Raw genomic sequence first — 15,011 nt, 5'->3', positions numbered from 1 at the left:
GAGACAGGGAGCCACTGTGTCTCAACCCTCTCACTTCTTTCTGCCTTTCATATTTCATGAGTCTTACGCACCTACAGCTCCTGGGAGAGCTGAAAACCAGCAATTTGCATGTGAACTTTTCCTCCTCTTGGTTTATTTAGTATCTTTTTGCTTATGTTGGGTTTAAACATCCACTTCATAATCCCTTATACGGTATGTCTTTTCCTATCTCTGTTGGGAATTGTTTTGGGCAGATAAGTCTGCATAATTTTAACCACTAATCATTCTATTCTATTTTCAGTATTTGTGCTTCCATCCATAAGAACTATTTTTTACTCTGTCAACCATTTTGAGTAAATAAACACATTTAAATGTAATACAGTGGTACCTCGGGTTACAGACGCTTCAGGTTACAGACTCCGCTAACCCAGAAATAGTACCCCGGGTTAAGAATTTTGCTTCAGGATGAGAACAGAAATCGTGCTCCAGCAGCAGCGGGAGGCCCCATTAGCTAAAGTGGTACCTCAGGTTAAGAACAGTTTCAGGTTAAGAACGGACCTCCAGAACAAATTAAGTTCTTACCCTGAGGTACCAGGTTGTTCTTCTAATTCCCTGTGCAGGCAAGGTAATATAGACATTTATTGGCCATTGCTATATCCCCCTGACTTATATCACTGCAAAACCTCATTGCTTTGGGGGGGGGGCGTCCTTGTTGGATCCCCAGGCAAATTTTGTGCCACTAGTCCTTGTATGAGGACTGGTGCCATCCAGGACAAATAATGCAGCAGTTTTGCCTTTACTGCTGGGAGTTGGGAACATGGAATGGCAAGGAAGAGGCTATGTCTTCCTGCTGCCTACCTTGACTGATTGTATGCACAGGCAGGCGGACAGAGGACAGAAATGAGGGAGAAAGAAAGAGCTCACCCCTTATCTTTCCTCCTACGAGTCAAAGGAAGGAATGATTTGCAGCACTAATAGAAAAATAGAATACTGTTGTGCCTTAAGTAGCAATGCAGCCTTCATGATCATTATTAGATAAATTTGCTCACACACATCAAGCTTCACACACATCAAGCTTCACATCAAGCTGGCAGATTGCAAAGAATCTCTGATTTTCAGGGTTCAGGTTCTCCACTGTAGGAACTGAATGATCATTAAGTGCGATCACAACTCAACTGGAAAGCCACCGGGAAGGCACAGCCATGCTTCTCTTTAGTTTATACAGAGCCAAGTGTCTGTATGGTTTTAATATTTGTGGGTATAAGCAGCACATCTGATGTTTGCAAAACTTGAAGACATAACTTGGGATATATTTTCTCTAAAGTCTTTATATTCTGTTTTAACTGAATTCATGCTACTGCTAAAATGTCATTGGGAACATCTCTTTATTTTTCATTTCCCAGTGATTTAAAATTATGACAAAAGGCATGTTTTCGCATATGGGCATGAGATGTGTCAGGGTAGAGTCTCTGTCCAAGTAATTCTATATGTCATTAAAAAGATATAATAATGTACAAATTGACTCTGAATCAAGAATTCCTCATAGCCTTAATAGGAAGGAATTGTTACCCTAATCATGCCTTGAGGTTATCTGGTGAATTAATTATCCATTTCAGGATTGGAAATCCCTCTGGACCAAGCTGTAAACTTGGTTCAGGTACCTGACTAAAGAGCACCTGCACTTCAAATTGTCTTTCAGAGAGGATCCCAAAATTGTTAGGTGACCTTTACAGATACACTTGAAAACCGTATCAGAAGTCTGAATGTCTGAAAAATGCATTTGTAATTGTTGACAATCCGCTCCCAGATTTACGATCTGCAAGTCCTAGCCTTCATTAAGCCACAAGAAATGCCTTTGCTCCTTTCAACTGGTCTTTTTCTTAATCAGTTCATTTTAAATCTAAACATCGTCTTGTTATGCATGCCGTGCTGCCCCCCCCCAACCCCTCCCCGAGGACTCTGCCAGTCCTTGAAGTGTTATTTCTGCCTCAAGGTGATGACTTCTGCCAGGCTTCTATTGGCGCCAGGACTAACAGTTGCTGAAGTGACAAGCTTTGTTTAGTCGTTTAGTTGTGTCCGACTCTTCGTGACCCCATGGACCAGACCACGCCAGGCACCTCTGTATTCCACTGCCTCCCGCAGTTTGGTCAAACTCATGCTGGTAGCTTTGAGAACACTGTCCAACCATCTTGTTCTCTGTCACCCCCTTCTCCTTGCGCCCTCAATCTTTCCCAACATCAGGGTCTTTTCCAGGGAGTCTTCTCTTCTCATGAGGTGGCCAAAGTATTGGAGCCTCAGCTTCAGGATCTGTCCTTCCAGTGAGCACTCAGGGCTGATTTCCTTCAGAATGGATACGTGTGATCTTCTTGCAGTCCACGGGATTCTCAAGAGTCTCCTCCAGCACCATAATTCAAAAGCATCAATTCTTCGACGATCAGCCTTCTTTATGGTCCAGCTCTCACTTCCATACATCACTACTATACGGACCTTTGTTGGCAAGGTAGTGACAAGTGACAAGCTTACCTTTCTGCGATACTCACATGTTACAGCCAGCAGTGATCAGTGGAGTGGCACAGGCAGGGCAGCATTGCACACCTGGCTTCCCAATATCGAGCACTGCTGCTGCTAACCGAGAAGGGTGGGGTATGGGAAGCTCAGTGTGGTGCAACCAATCAGATGTTCCTACTATTGCATTCACACCACACTGAGCTCCCCGTGCCCCATCGCTCCCACTTTTAGTAAGCAGCAGTGATGCTCAGTGTTGGGAAGACAGAGGTGCAACACCATCAAGCTGGCTACTGCTGCCTATAGAAAGCACCATTTACCAGAGAACCACTCTAAGAGGAAAGCATCTTAAAGGAAGAGAATTTAATTTGTGTGCTACAGCAGTGGATTCTAGTAACATTTTTTGTGACCCCCATACTCAGCTTTTAGAATAATTTCTTCTGGAGACCTGCACGTTTGTTTTCCAGAAAAATGTGAAAAATGTTATTGGCCTTTGGTTCCCATAGAAAATAAGAGTGTCTAGGGTAATTAGGTAACTCATCACATGTCTGGGGACTGGGTAGGCTATAATTTCAATAGAACAAATGAAAGGACATTTCAATTGGCTTTCATAGAATTTCATGGAAGCTTCAGTGAATGAGAAAAACATGAACATGCAGAATACCTGAACCTGGAGCTTTGCTGCTCGTATCTGACCTTTCCAGGATGCTGTAAATTTTAGGCTGTCTACTGAACAGCCCATCACCCTAGAAGAGAGAAATAAGATGAAAACCTAAATAATGTATTTCATAAGACCATAAGAAACTTAAAATAACAGATTCATCTGCTGAGTAAGGGAATTGGATTTTTTTTTATTAAAAAACGGAGCAAGAGAAAATACAGCATTCTGTAAAACAAAATATTTCTGGCAATGAAAAATAAGATAGAAGTATTTTTTTCAAACAATATTATTTCAATCTGAATAAGAATTTAAGAGCTTAAAAAAACTACATCGTAATTTCTCAAGAAGCACAATCTCTTATTTCCTAGACTATGAATTCCTAATTTACATACCCATGTTTAAGATAACATTTTCTGCACAAAAACATGTTCTGTCTCCACAAAACATTCCCCCAAGAGCTGTCTTCATGTTCTGGCTCTGAAGAGTAGAAATGCTGGGACTTAACCAGAAACCGCTAGCAGAAAATGTGGAAACCTGGCCTACACACTAATGGAGCTACTGCTGCCAGGCAAGGGAATTCCAACCACAGGCACAAAAGTATCCACATGTTTCTGTTTTAACTAATTACTGATAACCATTGCCTTGATTGGCAAGGGAATGCTTTCAGGGCTGCACTGTCTGAACAATCCTACATTTTTTGTTGTTGGCTGCATCCCAAAATATCATATGAGCTTTGGCTCCTTTAGGATAGTCTGTCTTTGCTTCTTGTGTTTCAGCTCTTCTCATGCCGGTGATGCTCTACCACAGTGGTTTTCTTCTTATTTTTTTAAAAAAGTTTTTTATTAACAATTTCAACATAACAATTATCAAAACAATCATCTTCCTTATTTCCCCTTTCTCCCTCCCCCTCCCTAAAAACCCTCCCTCCCCCACAAGACTTCCCTCAGTTCCTCTCTCTGATTTCTCAACTCATGTTATTCTCTGCATACTATAAAATGCAATATATCCTTTTATTATCTGTCTACTATATTAACCCTCAATAAATTTGTGTATGTTTATTCAAAACCTGCCAAGGAGTCCAATTCATTTTGTTGTCTTTTTAGATAATTTGTAAAAAGTTCCCATTCTTCTTTAAAGTCACAGTTGTCCTTATCTCTCTACCACAGTGGTTTTCAACCAGTGTACCGTGGCACCCTAGGGTGCCTTGAATGGTCAGGGGTAGCACTGGCCACTGTCCCTCTTTCCTTCCCTCCCTCCTCTGATGCCCTCTTGAGTCTCTGCCTCCGAAAGGCTTGCATGGCTGTTTGTTGCAGCAGCCCTGCCTACAAGCTCCCCAGGCAAATGGTGCCTCTGGGGCTGGCCAGGGGGTGCTTCCCAGGCCCCTGTGGGGCAGTGTGAGGAGGCACCTCTCTTTGGGGTAAGGGGGGCAGCTCAGAGACTGGGGCGGCAGCTGCAGAGGACTCCTAAGGAGAGGAGGGAGGAGGCTGAGAGAACACTCCACAAGGGAGGGTGTTCGAAAAAGGGTGAGAGGCTCTCTGCTCTGCAGGCAAGGGGTGACATAACTGGGCTCCTGAGCCCCACAGGGGTGCTGCAGAAAGAATGTAATTGGTCAAGGGAACCGTGGACTCAGAAAGGTTGAAAACCTCTGCTCTACCAGATCAAACCAAACAACTATTTGGCTCAGCATCCTGTTTTTCACAGTGGTCAACTACTGTGCAAAGTCCTACTCTCTCAGTACTTTTCCTCTTTAAAATATTCTCTCCCAAAGTGCCTTTTTTTTTAAAGGGCACTTGCTGCATGCGGATGAGTGTCCACATATAGCTAGTACTTAAGAACTAAGCATTATTTAAAGATTCTTATAGGATGAGTGCAACATATAGTTAGTACTTAAGAACTAAGCGTTCTTAAAAGTTTATTTACACTTACAGATAAATAGATTTCACTGAAATGAATGGAATTTACTTTCAAGTAAGCCTGGCTAGCTTTGCTGTCCCCACTAAGCCGTTGGAACACTCATTTTTCAGGGCTTCTGCTTGAGTGACATCCACTTATTTCAGTTCAGCTGGTTGAGCCAGGATAAGGAAGTTATGCCAGCATACGCTGGCTGTGTTGGAAACTGGCCAATAGAGCTGGAGATCTGCTGGATCCTCATTTGCTCATCCAGGCGGGTTTTGAATTTGGGTTGCTCCCTAAAATATCACAGAAGGTGCTGCCAGAAAGAAGCCCTTATTATTGGAGGGAAGTTGTACTGCGGGTCTGCAAAACATCAGGACAAGGATGCCAAATGCAGACCTCTAGCAATGTATTGTGGTCCAATGGATGCTTGATATCCCTCCTCCATTCCTTCCCCTGCTTTTACAATGCCAGGAGAGCAAGGTTTCTCAACTTATCTTTCATGTCATGAGGCTTGGTGGCTAACAAGTTATACATGATTGCTATATTGGTTTTTCACCCGTTTATTTAATTTAGGAAGTTTATATCCTGTTTTGTTTTGTTTTATACATTTTTAGAAACACTACTCAGGGTGGCCCACATTAATTTTTAACGCAAATGTATAATATCTTTAACATATATCTAAAAGATAGTCCATAAAGGAAGACAAAAACCACAGGTTTCTAATGCAATTAACTACAAGTCTCTCTAAATAGAAAAATGTCATAACAAGAGGGCAGGGGGGGGGGGGACCAACTGGGCTCCATGCAGAAGAGAATGTTTTTGATTGCTACCGTTTAGTATTTTCATGGAAAGAAAGGCAAACAGGAGGCAATAAAAGGAAAGCAAAGGTGTTAAGAGTTTCATAAAATGGCAACCAATTCACTTACCTTGCGGTCTCTTGTCGTAAGGCATTGAGAAATGTGTCAGGGTGGAACAGTTCTGAGAGGTCAAGGGTATCTGAGAGCAAGATCTGCTTTTCTGCTTTACTCACCCAATTCTACAAAGGTAACAATATTGCACATTAATTGGGGAAAAACACCTAGTTTACTGTTGTAAATGGTCTTGAATCTTGAATACATTCGCCCACCAATCCTCTATACGTTATATGCTTATAGGTCCCACTGACATCAATGCATATAACCAAGCCCAGGACTGTAGTTTTGGATGCAAATGATAAATGCACTTTGAACTTGATTTTAGTGTGATTGAGGGGCAAGAAAGATGAAGGTGATGCACAACATGACTAGGTTTTTTTACTCATATGGCAGCTCCCAGCTCAGGGAGCAAGAAATTCATGTACAATGAGAATGGGGGTGTCTTGTTATCCTAAAAAAAAAATTAAAAAATCCCATTCTGGAAAATGTCAGGAGGTAAGTGAACGCCATGGGAAGTCAACCCTTTTACATCAGACTGCAAAAGAAGAGAGACTTAACTTGGATTGTGTTTTCCATTCAAGCAAACGTAGTCTCCATATAAAATGCTATTAATCCCCTAAATTGGATCGTTCAATTTATTTATTTTGACATTTATACTTAATCTTTCTATGATAAAATCAAATTCAAGGCAGCTTAAAATGAATATATAAATCACACAAAATTAAAGTGATTGTGAGAACTGTGGACTGCATCTGCTAGGAAAAGAATCTTCCATTTTCTGTTCTCAGAAAGAATCTGCCTATCCTGGTATGTAGGTGAACCCTCAAGTGAAAATTTGGTGCTTGAGAGAGGAGCTTACGGTGTAACAGAGTGGTCTGGGAAACTAGAAGGTCCTGATATGTGACAGTTGTCTAAACAAAAGGAAATTGTGAAGTCTCATTTCTATTTAAAGGGGTGTTACTAATGTCCTAGGGGCAGATTTTTGAGTGGGAGAACCCTGAACTAATAATGCTTGATGTCATTCGTCTTCTTGTGGAGAGAAACACAGGAACATTCAGCCTGCATCCTTCTAATATCTATCCTGGATTATTACTTTTAATGAAGTTAAGCTTTTTAGCTCTAAAATGGCTTATTTGTTCCTGATCTTCTTCAGAGAAGACAGACTGTGGGACTTATGGAATGATAGAATGGGCTCTGTATGTCATATCTATAGGGTAAAATGAAGTATAAAAATCTTCTAGTATTATCTGGAAATGATTGTTTCCACGTTGAAACAAAAAAATAGTTTTATGAAAAGAAGAACAGTCTTGTTTGATGAATGGACTTATGGGATACAAGCTGTGAACTGGCCCACAAATTCAAATTGGCTGCCTAGGCTTGTCTGTTTTCCCTGTATGTATCCCTTCTTAGTACACAATATGTCACAAAGAACATTAATCTCTTCTCAAATGAATACGCCACTGTATATAACAATATTTACTATGATTCTGAGTAAGCCTTATAGTTACCATACATAAATTAGTTCACAAATTACACTGAATTTTATACACAGCTAATCATAATACATATGCGTCACTAAACATTATAGAAACATAGTACCCCACATAAATTTTGCATGTGAAGTGAAAGTTGGTGAATTATGGCAACAATGGTCACAATATATTATGAAATAAAATAGCTGAAGTGCCACATAGCTTTCATAAATACGTATCATTATCACACTCACATATCCTGTAACAGACATTTTCCTTCAGCTCAGCACAATGCACTGGACAATAAGAGTCCCATTAGTTATAATTTTTGGATTTTGAAGTGCAATATTTATCATAAAGTGAAATCCACATATGCCGTGCATCAGAATAAAGAGACCATGAAATTCTCAGTCATAAAAAGGAATCTCACAACCAACCAAAATGCAACTAATTCATTTTCTGAAATCTATCCTTATCCAAAATATATTGGATGGGTTTAGAAGTTCAGCGAACAACTGACAGAGAACACGTCAGTGTCCTCTGACCTCATATTTTTTGGTTCCTTTTTCTTCCAGGACAATATGGATGAACTTCACATTCATGAGATGCTCATGCATCCCACTGTTTCACTGAACAGAGCCCTCCATGCTATAGTCATATATCACATGCACTTAAAGGAAGAGGACCAAGACTGGGGCTCCTCTTTATACCCTCATATGGATTTCTTCTTCCTTTACGCTTTGCACTCTTTCATAAAAAACAGCCCTCAAGTCCCCAAACAATAACTTCTTAACCATCTCTGTGGTTTCTGTGCTGAGCAATGCATGTTCTGATCAGCAAAGAAGCACAGAATTCCCTGATGCAGGTAGATGTGCTGCCCATGGCATGCAGCCCCTTGCATTGAAGTGTCTCCTCTTCTCATCTAATCACAGCTGGAACATCTTAGGCTAGTGCCATCAGGATATCCTTCTCAATGGCTCACTAGTTGGCTCTGGTCACCTCCATCCTTTGTAGGAGATGCCTGATTCATGTGACAAAGTGTGGGGAGCTAGCTAGCTTCATATTAAAAATATATCTATTTTTCAAAAAATGTTGCTAGTTTTATAGCACTGAGTCATTGTTGGAAAAGCCACTGAAACAATAATATCACTAAATAAATTGTAATTTGCTTTTCTGTCAGGGTCAAAATATGTTGCTGTGGTCTTTCTCTCAGACACAGCCATTTAATCAGGTGACCTTTAAATGTGTCACAACACAGATTATGAATGTTCATCCCTTACAATTAAGAGTGATTTGATTTTGTTCCCCTTTTCTGTATTCATTAGTTGTACACTGGGCATCTCTGCATGCTCCTTTCAATGATTTAACAACAGTTCCTTTTATAGCATGGCCATAATTGCAATTCCCCATTAGAAAAACAGCATTTTGTAAATTGTTCAGTATCTAAGTGGTCATGGGAATCATTTTGTAATTTGTTTTTAATAAATTCATTTTAGCAGCGCCTTCAAAAACATTTAATTCAGTTCCTCAAGAAAGTTATGGGCAAGCAGTTATATTCAATAAAATTATAAGAGACTGCAATGTTTGACAATCACATGAAGTCTGAAGAAGTGTGCTTGCACACGAAAGCTCATACCAAGAACTAACTTAGTTGGTCTTAAAGGTGCTACTGGAAGAATTTTTTTTATTATGAAGTCTGAAGTAATCACTCCTAATTTGGTGTTTAATAAAATCCGTTAGCTTGGCTGGGAGATTGATATTTAAATACACAAACTTTTTAACATCACTATATTTTAGTTTAATGCCGGAATTTTTCTTATTAAAATATATACTTATTAGACAGTTAAATTCAATGCAGAATTCATTGTGAACTTCCCATTTTAGATTGCATTGAAATGGCCGAGAGATTATATAAAAAAGCTACAGCAAAGGTGTTGAAATTTCCAGTTGAATTATTCCACAGTGCTTTTGTAAATGTCAGAAAATCCACACAGATAGTGCCTGGCCAAGAGGGCAACCAATCAGATGGGAACGACACATCACATTGGTCCACCCATGCGATTTAAGTATTCACATGCATAGTGCTGTGGGATATTGTTACAGGAAATAACTCCAGTGTTACTAGAACTAAAGGAAAATGAGGGATTAGAACTGATCTCAAGTGTAAAGGTAAAGGTAAAGGGACCCCTGACCATTAGGTCCAGTCGTGACCGACTCTTGGGTTGCAGCGCTCATCTCACTTTACTGGCCAAGGGAGCCGGCGTACAGCTTCCGGGTCATGTGGCCAACATGACTAAGCCGCTTCTGGCGAACCAGAGCAGCGCACGGAAATGCCGTTTACCTTACCGCCAGAGCGGTACCTATTTATCTACTACCACTTTGACGTGCTTTCAAACTGCTAGGTGGGCAGGAGCTGGGACCGAGCAACGGGAGCTCGCCCCGTCGCGGGGATTTGAACCGCCGACCTTCTGATTGGCAAGTCCTAGGCTCTGTGGTTTAACCCACAGAGCCACCCGCGTCCCTGACCTCAAGTGAGGCAGCAGCTTTTGGAATTAATACATATCCTAGTCCTGGTTCTGGACATAATAAACTAGCCTGTCCTCTCCTGCTAGTATATAGATTTAGCTACGGCTTAAGCACATACAGAACACACATGGTGTTGTGTCAGGAATCTTCTCCATCCTCTTCATGACATAGCTGTACTGTGCTAGGGTGCTGGAGGCAAGGTGCAAAGGCAAAACATTTGTAGCATTGTCAGAGAGAGTGTTTCCATAGAATTGCTGGTGGAAACAAAGATTTAGTTCTAAAATGCAGGAATTTGTAAGGTACATTGTAAGGTCCTCCTTTTCCAGCTTGAGATTGGTGCTTGCCTTCCTGGACTAGGGGAGGGGGCCACTGCATGCTATAGATCTTCTTCCCTTGAGGGGAAAATGCTTCTTTCCATTCCAGTTTTGGAATTCTGGGGAACTGCCCAAAAATTCTGAGTCAGCTTTTTGTGGCTCCTTCTATTACATCATTGTCTTGGCTGTAGAGCAGAGAAGGGGCACGGTTGGCATTAGGCTACGTCAGCTGCTGTATTAGAGTCTGGATATTGTTAAGATTCCTGCTCCGTGATTGCAGTCATGAGATTGTTGTCTATCACATGACGGTGTATGTTTTCATTCCACAGAGTGGGAAGTGACGGAGACAGGATGTTTGTGTTAGTGTGTTCCCTGAAGTGGGACTATTGTCCTTTGTTTGTTTGTTTGTTTTTGCTGTCTGATGCTAGAGAGAGAGGGAGCCATGTTGCAGCACTCTGTGTATGCTTTATATGTAAATAAAGGTAGATTAGCCAAAATGCTGAGTTGCTGAGGTCTGTCACGTGAACAGCGAAGACTCTGCAGATCCCTGAGTGTGCCGATGTCTGTTGGCATCAGTCGCTGTGATGTTCGGGCAGAAGAAAGCTTATGAAGCTCCCGAACAATTGACAAGGAGGGAGAGAACATGCCAGTCGGGCATGTGTTTCTGCCAGGGTCCTACTCGAGTGTAGGACAAGCTCCTGACAGATATTAAGTAAGCTACAGTTTCCTATCCCTGTCCCCACCCAAGTAAGTGTCTCTAACTAGGAAGAGGGAAGGATGTACAATTCCGGACCTAAGAAAAAGAAAACTATAGTCAGAATGTAGGAGGGATCACAGAAGCTTTGTGCCCAAGATGGGGATAATCTGGGTACCCAGGAAGCCTCTCCTCTGCCCCCCTCTCCCAGTTGCCCTGTGGAATCAGAAGATTAAATCAGTGTTCAACAAGGAAGAGGTGCTATTCCCAGAAGCAGAGACTGCACTCTAAATGCCAGAGACAGAACACTGTAAATAATTCCCTCGGCGATGCAAATTTGGCTAAAATAACTACCAGAAACTAGCACACACAAAACATTATTGTCACAAAGCTTCCTCAAGGTTTAATAAGGTTTCATGCCTGTGGAGTGGCCTAATGTATCTAATAATCCTTAGCAATATGACAGGCTGAGATGTTAATTTGCTAGTGCATTCTTCATCTCATTACGTGTTCCCAAGGGTAAAGTCATTTTATATGAAAGAATGAAATTAAAACACTCTTTATTATAGAACTTCCTAATGCAATATGCATCACCTACAGACAATTCAAGGGAGCCTATTAAGGAAATGAATTTTGGAGCTGGCAATAATAACCTTTTGACTACAATATCTGTCATGGGATGTGCTAAGGTTGGATCTTCATAGAAGTTCCGAGAACCACCGTCAAGGTATTTTGTAGTACCAAAGGGAAAGCTTGCATACAAATTCATCTCAGCTTCTGAATGAGTCAGATTCTTCAGTAAGAATGAAAAATGTTATCTGACTTTCAAAAACCACAACTAGAGTTTTGCGCATTTACTCCAATGTGCACTTTCATTTGTCTAAATAAAAGCTAAAATGTTTCTTCATATTTGTTAGTTTTCTTGGGAAACTATCCACTAAGTATTTAGAATACCCTAGACATGAGTTACTTTTTCAAATTAAATTACCTTTAAATGATTTTTTCCTGCCTCAAGCAACCAGAACACAACCCCACACACTGGTGTCCTAGTGCCCACTGAAAAATGGACACCTGCCAAATCATATTCTTCTTATCCTTATAACATCATGCCAGCTTTTGAAGTAGAGTAAGCCATATGAACTTAGTGGAGAGAGAAAAGCCACCTCTTTGTGTTCTGCTTGTGCTACCATGGTGAAATATAGGAATCAGAGTAACTCCCAAGCCTAGTGACAGCACACCACCAGCAAACCATCAACTCCTGAGAGGGAGAGCATAGCTCATAGGACAGGGCATGGGACTATATCATTCTGGCTTTGTGTAGTGTAAACTTAAATCACAGAACATTACAGGACTCCAGGCAAAAACACCCAACACAACCCCAACACCATTCCTGAAATTATGGATGCAAGGACAATATATCCATGTAAAAGCTTGGAAACCTTTAGTCACAGGGGTCCATACTACTTCAAGACCAGATTACAGTGGTACCTCCAGTTGCGGACGGGATCCGTTCCAGAGGTCCGGTCGAATTCTGAGGTTTCCACAATCTGAGGATCGCTTCCGCGCAAGCGGCGGTAGACCGCTTCTGCACATGCACGTGCAGAGAAACCCAGTCAAATACTTCCGGGTTTGCCGCTTTTGCATCCTGAAGTTTACGTAACCAGAGGGTCATGTAACCGGAGGTACTACTGTACTGCAACGTGTTCTATGTGAGGCCTCGCTTGTGCTTGATCTGGAAGCTGCAATTAGTGCAGAATACTGCAGCACGGTTGCTGGCAGGAGTGAGACCCTGTCAACGCCTGTGTTCAGAGACCTGCACTGGTTGCTAATTTGCTACCAGGTGTTATTATTAGTATATAAAGCCCTGAACAACTTGCAACCCGTCTACCTTGACTTGATGATTCGTGGAACTGACACTGTTACAGATGCCCAATAATACTTGTTCCACATTTCAAAGAAATAGATCTTTTGGTGTGGCAGCACCTACAATTTGGAACTTCCTGCCTACTGACATCAGGCAGGGACCTGCTTTTTTGGCACACGCTCAACTTTTTATGTTCTACCGAAGTGTAGAACATATATTTTAATCTGGGTGTTGTTTTTTTAAAAAAACTAATCACTGATTTTAATTATTATTTGGGTGTTTTAAACACCCAACTGTTGCGAACAGTTTGTACTGATAATTTTATTGTTCTATTCTTTTTGTAAACCACTTTGAGGTTTTTTACAATCAAGTGTTATATGAATTTAATGACATGTTGCTGTTTTTTTAAAAAGCAAGTGAAGTGGGAATTTATGCTACAAGGTATAAACTCTACAAGTCTATGATTCTAGTCAGTTCTATGACATAGGTTCCACATCTTCCGCTCCCCCCCCTTGCTATACGTGAAAGTGTTATGTAGACAAAACTGTATTTGTGGAACACTCCAATACAAGCTACCTAGAGATTGCCTTTAATAAAAGAAAGGTAGGTATGAATATGAAATATAAATAGAACACACGTGAACTTTACTTTTTATTATTAAAATTCTGAATCTTAGAGAAATATTAAATGGTACCTGGATAGCATGTGCTCGTGCTACAACAGCTCTGAGATATTGCAAAGGATCTTCTGGGCCTTCCCATTTGCTCTGCCATGTTACAGGGCACTGAAAGAAGAAGATAATAATTGCAGGCATTGCTGAGCTTTGTGAGTCACACAAGAACCTAACTGAAGATTAAAACTTGCACTTAGCTAAATTAGTTGGCTTTGGTTCAAGCTTGCCATATTTACAGAATAAAGATGTATTATGTACAATGAGAATTTAAAAGAAGACCTTACCTTTTGGTTTAGCAAAGCACTTGCTAGTTGTTGTACTTCTGAACTCAACAGCGAGGTTCCTCTGATGACTTTACTGAGAGCAGCGAGAGACAGATGAATACTCTGAACTAAGCGAATGGCATTGAACTGTTCAAGAATAATGAATGAAAGGATTGGAGATCCTTGACGCTCAGAAGGAGGGGACACCTTCTGATGAATCAGATTTGAATTCTAAAAGGGGAAAAAATGTTATTCAGTGGGGTGACACAGGGTATTATTTTGTCCCTAATGCTATTCAACATATATATGAAGCTGTTGGGACTCATCACTAGCGGTTTGGAACAGGGTATCATCAGTGATACTAAATTCTATTTCTCCATTACACTGGAGTCAGGAGAACCTGTACAAGCCTTGGTCTGGTGCCTGGATGCATTGCTGGACTGGATGGGGGTCAACAAACTGAGCTTGAATCCTGGAAAGATGGAGAATGTGTGGGTGGGTTGTTCCTGTGTCCAGGAGAACACAGGACTGCCAGTTCTGGATGGGGTGGCACTCTCTCTAAAGAAGCAGGTACACATTGTGAGGGTACTCCTTGGCACATCTCTGTGAGCGGCGTCCAATGTGGCCAAGAGTGCTTTTTACCAGCTCTGGCTGGTACACCATGTGTAACCATTCTTGTAATGTGACAGCTTGACCACAGAAGTGCATGCGTTGGTAACCTCAAGCCTTGAATACCATAACATGTTTTATGTGTCATGCCCTGCATCTCGTCCAAAAGCTTCATCTAGTGCAGAATGCACTAGCAGCAAATGGTCACTGAATAATGCTCCTGTGCATTATGAAAAGACTGTGTTTGTTTTCTGAGACAGGTCAATTATGAAATTTGGTTTTATTCCTAGCTAAAAGCCTACACCACACACACACACACACACACAGAGAGAGAGAGAGAGAGAGAGAGAGAGAGAGAGAGAGAGACATATATATCAGGAAGTAAACAATGTTTTAAATAGACTCTAACAAGTGAATTATACATGATGAACCTGAAACTTGTATTTTGGGGAAACATCTGATGCTGTAGTTTAAATGCAGCTAATTAGTGCTTCCTCTTCAATAATCAATGTTCTTAAATCCCCAGAACTCTGCAAATTGCTCAGCTAAAGCCATTAGCAGAAGATTACTTCAGATACAATTTTCTGTTTCCTGATTTCCCCCCAAATCAAGCTTTGAAATCATATTATATGTAATGGTAA

At 41.0% G+C, this 15,011-nt stretch overlaps 1 protein-coding gene and 1 long non-coding RNA gene across 3 annotated transcripts in view; one reads left to right on the top strand and one right to left on the bottom strand.

The window, feature by feature from the left end:
• Positions 1-15,011, top strand: part of LOC308475436 — a 291,271-nt gene that overhangs the window by 93,518 nt on the left and 182,742 nt on the right. The window lies entirely within an intron of this gene.
• DYNC2H1 (dynein cytoplasmic 2 heavy chain 1) overlaps positions 1-15,011 on the bottom strand; it is a 151,244-nt gene that overhangs the window by 9,351 nt on the left and 126,882 nt on the right. For both annotated transcript variants that reach the window (XM_081001703.1, XM_081001704.1), the window contains exons 84-87: positions 13,783-13,992; positions 13,520-13,609; positions 5,968-6,077; positions 3,149-3,230 (exon numbers count right to left, since the gene is read on the bottom strand). In XM_081001703.1, coding sequence (XP_080857829.1) covers positions 3,149-3,230; positions 5,968-6,077; positions 13,520-13,609; positions 13,783-13,992 — 492 coding nt within the window. The remainder of the gene's footprint in view (positions 1-3,148; positions 3,231-5,967; positions 6,078-13,519; positions 13,610-13,782; positions 13,993-15,011) is intronic.

This window comes from Podarcis pityusensis (genome assembly GCF_964106645.2).
Source record: "Podarcis pityusensis genome assembly, chromosome: 4".
In the NCBI taxonomy this organism is placed as follows: domain Eukaryota; kingdom Metazoa; phylum Chordata; class Lepidosauria; order Squamata; family Lacertidae; genus Podarcis; species Podarcis pityusensis.
The sequence above is the reverse complement of the archived record's forward strand: the minus strand, read 5'-3'. Positions and strand labels throughout refer to the sequence as shown.